This window comes from Notolepis coatsorum (assembly GCF_963971535.1).
Source record: "Notolepis coatsorum genome assembly, chromosome: 11".
In the NCBI taxonomy this organism is placed as follows: domain Eukaryota; kingdom Metazoa; phylum Chordata; class Actinopteri; order Aulopiformes; family Paralepididae; genus Notolepis; species Notolepis coatsorum.
The window spans coordinates 76851766-76859741 of NC_140175.1; the positions used below are offsets into that span (position 1 = coordinate 76851766).

Sequence of the window (7976 nt, forward strand, 5' to 3'; positions counted from 1 at the left end):
ATTGTGTATCGTGATAGAGCCAAAAAATATCGTGATATCATTTAGAGGCCGTATCGCCCAGCCCACGTCCAGTCACATTAGGGTCATAATCAGGATGATAATCAGGATGATAATCAGGGATACAACACTTTGGAAGTGAAAGAATCAGAACTTAACAGCAGAGTTGAGTTTAGTTCACTTTCAATGTCATCGTTATTCCCCCCCCCCCAAAACGACGAAGAGAGATTTGGCCGGAAGGTATTAACATTTAAAGGAACACGCCAATTTCTTTTGAAATGAGCTTATTTGCCATCTACCCTGGAGTTAGACAAGCAGATACATACCCTTTTCTTCTCTGTGCATGCATTAGGCTTAGTTAATTCACTGGAAGTAGGTGTGCCAGTGTAGCCTAGTTCCCAACAGTCACGAAATACACTACAAATACGACTACGGCTACACTGGCACACCTACTTCCAGTGAATGACGCTAAGATAGGCTACCGGTGCGGCTGTTCCCTAAGCCTAATGCATGCACAGAGAAGAAAAGGGTATGTATCTGCTTGTCTAACTCCAGGGAAGATGGCAAATAAGCTTATTTCCCAAAAAGTTGCCGTGTTCCTTTAAGAATCGAGAGGAAGAAAGGTTCAGAGTTGTTTGAATTTCTCCCGATCATCTACAGATAACGCATGCGGTTAAACCTCCCTTATACTGAAAAGACTGCGCAGTGCAGTCCTGCTCGCCTTTCTGACCGGCTTGTGTGAAGATACATTGTCTGCGGGCCTGCAAGACAACTAACACCGCTGCAACGGCGAGTTGAATAAACATCCTTCTCTTTCTCTCGTCTGCAGAGGGAGGGAGCATTGTGGGCCACCTCTCTCTCCATCTCCGATTTCATCAACAGTAACATCTCACTGACTTGGTACTGAATGCCTGTCGCTACATGACCTATTCTGTCACCGGGAGTACGCTATGTACCGTACTCGGATGTCCGTTGTGGGGCACTTTTGGGTGGCAGTCAATGACATTCTATTAAGTCAAGTTACGCATTGGGAAGACACCACACAAAGACACCCAGATCTCCCCATGGGGATAAAGAAAGATCCATCGTATCTTATCTTATCTTATGAGCCCTGATTCAAGGAAGCTTGACTGAGCACACTTTCTCCTCTTCAGCAAGGCCCCGCTTCACACTAATTCACACACAGTACATTGGAACCTGATGGCTGCCTGGGTGCTGTGGTCAGCTACACTTGAATGGACAGGCTGCTTTTGTATATAAGAATTTGTTCTTAATTGCTTGCCTGGATAAATAATGGTTAAATAAAAAAAATAAAAAAAAATAAAGCGTTGCTAATTTATTTCCCTCACACCGATTTTAGCAGCCGGTCTGTGGATTCAAACCAAAAACCTAGTTCCATGTCTGCTTCTCTCACCGTTGGGCTACTGCAGACGTTGTTATGCTAGTCCAGTTTTCAAGGTCAAAGAAAAATGAGAAAATAATTGGTATAGGATGTTCACCCCAGCTGCTTAAAGGTCACGCTTGATTGGGGCTAACTGGGTCAAAATCTCGGCCAATCAAAAAGCCACGTTGTAGTTATTCTCACAGTTTTTTTCTTGGTTGACGAGCCTTCTCACGGCACAGCGGTGTTAAAAGGTCGGCTGATAGGCTACCACTCAGTAATGTGGCTCCTGACAGGCCTCTATAGTATAGGATTTTATCTGGAGCAGTCTACCTCCTACATATTGATTACATTCACTTATTCACTCTCTCTCTCATGCACACACACACACACACGCACACACACGCACACCTACATGCACACCTACACACACACGCACACCTACACGCACACCTACACACACACACACACACACACACACACACACACACACACACACACACACACGCACGGCACACCTACACGCACACCTACACGCACACCTACATGCACACCTACATGCACACCTACACGCACACCTACATGCACACCTACACACACACACACACACACGCACACCTACACGCACACACACACACACACCTATACACACACACACACACACACACACACACACACACACACACTGCGAAGGCAGCCATGTGAGGTCTAATCCACCTACACCTCCTGTGTAAAACCAACCAAACTCCACGTGAGACTAATACAACATCTCTGCATCACATGCTTCCCACCGAACACAGGCCCATGGTGTAGTTTAAAAAAAAATAAAACATTTCCATGTAAGCTTTACTCCGAAGCCTTTTTAATCAAGCGCTCAGATTATTTCACAGGACCCCGTCGGGGGCGCGCTTGTTTGTCTTTGAGTTTGCAGTGTCTTTTTCCGGGCCTACATAAACAAATACTCTTCTTGTGGATGTTGTAATGTCTCACCAGCGTGGTGCAGAGCGGTCTTCCCCGAGCCGTCCACGATGTCCACTGCACACTTACTCTGCGTGGGGGAAACACAAAGACCTAGGAGGGTCAGGCATGTAGGAGATACAGTATGTTACTGAATCAATCCATTCATCAGTCCATCTTAGATACAGTAGTTATCAAAAGTAATTTAGCATACATGCTAAATGTATGCTACGTTTAGCCAGTTTGCATGACAGCTAGTGAACTTTCATAAAATGTGTGTGTGTGTGTGGGGGGGGGGGGGGGGGGGGATCAGTGAACTGTGTGTGGTCAGGATGCTGCTGACTGTCATGAGTTAGTTAGGTCAGAGGATAAGAGCAGGAGCTCTGTGTGTGTGTGTGTGTGTGTGTGTGTGTGTGTGTGTGTGTGTGTGTGTGTGTGTGTGTGTGTGTGTGTGTGTGTGTGTGTGTGTGTGTGTGTGTGTGTGTGTGTGTGTGTGTGTGTGTGTGTGTGTGTGTGTGTGTGTGTGTGTGTGTGTGTGTGTGTGTGTGTGTGTGTGTGTGTGTGTGTGTGTGTGTGTGTGTGTGTGTGTGTGTGTGTGTGTGTGTGTGTGTGTGTGTGTGCGTGCGTGCGTGGGAGGATAGACCAGAGAATCAGCAGGCTGAATGAATGAAGCCACAGAGCAGATTGATTTAAAAGATCACATAGAATAACGAGGCTATTATTCAGCAGCCTCTCACCACAATACATCAGGAAACTCAACACACTCCTCCTGATCTGAAGCACATTAGCACACGTTGTGCTGTGGATCTTCTACATTATAGATTTGACAGTACAGTGTAACCCAAGCATACATCTATTTGTAGCTTCCCACCACCATATCAAACACACCCACCACAAATAGATTTCCTCAACTAATATAATAACCCATTGGCAATGATGCTGGTCTTTCATGCACAGAATCCTTCCCACGCTCGACTGTGTGTCTCGCCTGCTCCAGTCCAGTGGTGTTCTCAGACTTGTTCATGTCGAGGACCATTATTAATACATAATTGGCCAGGGACCCCCAACATTAATACATAATTGGCCAGGGACCAATACATAAAAGATATGTTTTATGTTACATATGATTTAAATCAATAATTCCATAACTATGTATATACCGTAGGTAGAGAGAAGAGGAGAGTGGTACAGTCACTCTCACACTCTCTCAATGTACTAACTTCTAGTGAAGAAGATATTAGTGAATTTAAACGATCTAATGTAATGTAAAGAAAGGCAGAGGGCTTTACAATCTAATGTAATGTAAAGAAAGGCAGAGGGCTTTACAATCTAACGTAAGATAAAGAAAGGCAGAGGGCTTTACAATCTAACGTAATGTAAAGAAAGGCAGAGGGCTTTAAATCTAACGTAAGATAAAGAAAGGCAGAGGGCTTTACAATCTAACGTAAGATAAAGAAAGGCAGAGGGCTTTACAATCCAACGCAAGGTAAAGAAAGGCAGAGGGCTTTACAATCTAACGTAAGATAAAGAAAGGCAGAGGGCTTTACAATCTAACGTAAGATAAAGAAAGGCAGAGGGCTTTACAATCTAACGTAAGATAAAGAAAGGCAGAGGGCTTTACAATCGAAAGTAAGATAAAGAAAGGCAGAGGGCTTTACAATCGAAAGTAAGATAAAGAAAGGCAGAGGGCTTTACAATCGAAAGTAAGATAAAGAAAGGCAGAGGGCTTTACAATCCAACGCAAGGTAAAGAAAGGCAGAGGGCTTTACAATCCAACGCAAGGTAAAGAAACATAGATGGCTTTCTAATCCTACCTAAGGTAAATCATTTTCTTCCTGTGAGAAGCACTCACCTATAATTTTTCTTGTGATTTCACAGTATAATAGTACATCATGAAAACTTCAGATTTTCCATAAAACTAACCTTAAAATGGCCCCATAAGATTACATCCAGTATGATATACCATCACTAAGACGCTATAGGTCCATTACTGTGGTATTTATCATTGACTGTACCTTGTGTAAATACTTGTGTAAGTACCTTGATAAGATCCATCGTGAGTTATGTAACCGTCAGGACTAAGACTCAAACATGTTTCCCTGGATGACTAATCTTACCTTGCAAAATCAAAACTATGTACCTACAATTCAAATCAAAACTATGTACCTACAATTCAAATCAAAACTATGCACCTACAATTCAGAATAAGCCGCGCTGTTCTGTGCTTCCCATAAAGAGACTTGTTAGGCAGACGGATGGATGGATGGATGGATGGATGGATGGATGGATGGATGGATGGATGGATGGATGGATGGATGGATGGATGGATGGATGGATGGATGGATGGATGGATGGATGGATTGATGGATGGATGGATGGATGGATGGATGGATGGATGGATGGATGGATGGATGGATGGATGGATGGATGGATGTGTGGGATATTCGTGGATATCCTGAAGAAGAATGTTCTCAGTCAACCGAGGTTTGGATAATAACAAGGTTTATTAACCAAACAGATAGAAATATATATAGTACATAGAGAGAATGGCTGAGGCTCTCGCCCCAGGTGATCAGCTGAAATGACCCAGGTAAAAGACCCGAATTGTTATCGGGAGGAGCCCTATATAGTTAAAAGGGGGGGGAGGTGGTCCCATTTGATAGGTCAAATGGGGGAGGGGGGGGGGGGGACACAGGATAGATACAGGGGAGGGGAATGTCTTTACATGAGAGAGTTGGGGAATCATTCTATTATTCCACAGATGGATGGATGGATGGATGGATGGATGGATGGATGGATGGATGGATGGATGGATGGATGGATGGATGGATGGATGGATGGATGGATGGATGGATGGATGGATGGATGGATGGATGGATGGATGGATGGATGGATGGATGGATAGATAGATAAAGAATGTCCACCACAAATAGATTCCCTGCACTCATGACCCAACATATTAATAGTGTTTATTGTGTTTATGTGCACATAACTCCACTCCCATCCAAGCCTGCAACCAGCACACGTAACCTAAGACCCTCTGTGGAACACTGCTGCGTATAAAGACCTGGATTAGAAGTGGCCCAGGCTACATGCATAATTGCTTTGTGTGTGTCTTACTGTGCCAATTTGGCTTATTTTATATTCATGTTTTGTATACTCTGCATTTATTGGCTTATAATTTTTGCACGCTGTTATATGGCTTCCTGTTTTTAATGGCTATTTAAACACCTGGCCCAGGGGCAACAGTTGGAAATGTGCCTTCTGGCTAACATTGGCACATTTACAGTGATGATGATTAACTGTAAAAATATAAAGTCTGAAATAAAATGTAAATCACTTTGGCACACTCTCCTGTCCTGCTGTCTCCTGTCCTGCTGTCTCCTGTCCTGCTGTCTCCTGTCCTGCTGTCTCCTGTCCTGCTGTCTCCTGGCCTGCTGTCTCCTGTCCTGCTGTCTCCTGTCTCCTGTCCTGCTGTCTCCTGTCTCCTGTCCTGCTGTCTCCTGTCTCCTGTCCTCCTGTCTCCTGTCTCCTGTCTCCTGTCCTGCTGTCTCCTGTCTCCTGTCTCCTGTCTCCTGTCTCCTGTCCTGCTGTCTCCTGTCCTGCTGTCTCCTGTCCTGCTGTCTCCTGTCCTGCTGTCTCCTGTCTCCTGTCTCCTGTCCTGCTGTCTCCTGTCTCCTGTCCTGCTGTCTCCTGTCTCCCGTCTCCTGTCTCCTGTCCTGCTGTCCTGCTGTCTCCCGTCTCCTGTCTCCTGTCCTGCTGTCTCCTGTCTCCCGTCTCCTGTCTCCTGTCCTGCTGTCTCCTGTCTCCTGTCTTGCTGTCTCCTGTCTCCTGTCCTGCTGTCTCCTGTCCTGCTGTCTCCTGTCCTGCTGTCTCCTGTCCTGCTGTCTCCTGTCTCCTGTCCTGCTGTCTCCTGTCCTGCTGTCTCCTGTCCTGCTGTCTCCTGTCTCCTGTCCTGCTGTCTCCTGTCCTGCTGTCTCCTGTCTCCTGTCCTGCTGTCTCCTGTCTCATGTCTCCTGTCCTGCTGTCTCCTGTCCTGCTGTCTCCTGTCTCCTGTCCTGCTGTCTCCTGTCCTGCTGTCTCCTGTCTCCTGTCTCCTGTCCTCATGTCTCCTGTCCTGCTGTCTCCTGTCCTGCTGTCTCCTGTCTCCTGTCTCCTGTCCTGCTGTCTCCTGTCCTGCTGTCTCCTGTCTCCTGTCCTGCTGTCTCCTGTCCTGCTGTCTTCTGTCTCCTGTCTTCTGTCCTGCTGTCTCCTGTCCTGCTGTCTTCTGTCTCCTGTCTCCTGTCCTGCTGTCTCCTGTCTTCTGTCTCCTGTCTCCTGTCCTGCTGTCTCCTGTCTCCTGTCTCCTGTCCTGCTGTCTCCTGTCCTGCTGTCTCTACCTGGAGCAGCTTCTTGACACAGTCCGGGTGGTTGTTTTTGGCAGCCAGGTGTAAAGCACTGAAGCCTGAAGAGAGAGAGAGAGAGAGAGAGAGAGAGAGAGAGAGAGAGAGAGAGAGAGAGAGAGAGAGAGAGAGAGAGAGAGAGAGAGAGAGAGAGAGAGAGAGAGAGAGAGAGAGAGAGAGAGAGAGAGAGAGAGAGAGAGATGAGAGAGAGAGAGAGAGAGAGAGAGAGAGAGAGAGAAAGAGAGAGTGAGAGAGAGAGATAGAGAGCGGTTAGCCAAGCTTTTACACAGAATAAAAAATGCTAACTTTGTTTTATGATTACGTACAGTATCTTTATGATTACGTACAGTATTACGTACAGTATCTTTATGATTACGTACAGTATCTTTCGACAGCCCGATTAGTTCAAACTCAGCTAAGCTGTAATGACGATGGCTCAAAGAAGAGAAGGCTGATCTCAGTAGGTATGTTGTACTCTTAGCTCAGGGTTCAAACTCTGAAAGGATCAATAGGTATTTCTTTTCCTTATTCAAAACACAACCTTCGCTGACGTCTGATGACGTCTTAATGGAAGTAATGAATGCATGACACCGTACACACAGCGCTAGGCTTAACAGTATCTACATACCGGCAGCGTCTGTGACTGACAGGTCAGCTCCATGGGCCAGGATGACGGACAGGCAGTCTGTCTGACCCCGCGTGGCAGCTACGTGGAGACTACACACAACAACAACAACAACAACAACAGAAGTCATAAAAACAATAAGTACATGTTATTTATATATTTTAATAGACATACCCAGAGATGGTTGCAGTGGTTTGCTGTAGACCACTGCATCTGGAACCACAAGTAGCCCTACTGGCATAGGATCGAATGCCGCCAGACTCCATGACTCGGTCTCCTTCTCAGTCGTCCTACTGTCTCAGTAAAGAACATACCCTAATAAGGGCATTGAAATGACCACTCTGTGTGGTCATTATCACACAGTATGTCTGTATGAACGTTTTTCTTTAATGACGGTGTCCATTCCATCACTTTTCAGAATGGAATGCCTTGTTCCTTGTTACACTAATAATATCAGTTTACGTATTACTCTCTGGGAGCAGTCATTCGTTATGTTAGGTGTTCCGTTACACTGTCACACAACTTTTTTTTTCTTCTTTTTTTAGAATTATCTTTTCCCCTTCTTTTTCCGTTTTTTCTCCCCTCCCAATGTTAGTCGTTATGCCAATTCCCAATCCCCTTCCTGGTCGTTGCG

The 7976-nt window shown here is 45.6% G+C and overlaps 1 protein-coding gene across 2 annotated transcripts in view; it reads right to left on the reverse strand.

The window, feature by feature from the left end:
• rai14 (retinoic acid induced 14) overlaps positions 1-7976 on the reverse strand; it is a 110897-nt gene that overhangs the window by 41112 nt on the left and 61809 nt on the right. For both annotated transcript variants that reach the window (XM_084325198.1, XM_084325199.1), the window contains exons 4-6: positions 7346-7434; positions 6715-6779; positions 2369-2426 (exon numbers count right to left, since the gene is read on the reverse strand). In XM_084325198.1, the coding sequence (XP_084181324.1) occupies positions 2369-2426; positions 6715-6779; positions 7346-7434 (212 nt within the window). The remainder of the gene's footprint in view (positions 1-2368; positions 2427-6714; positions 6780-7345; positions 7435-7976) is intronic.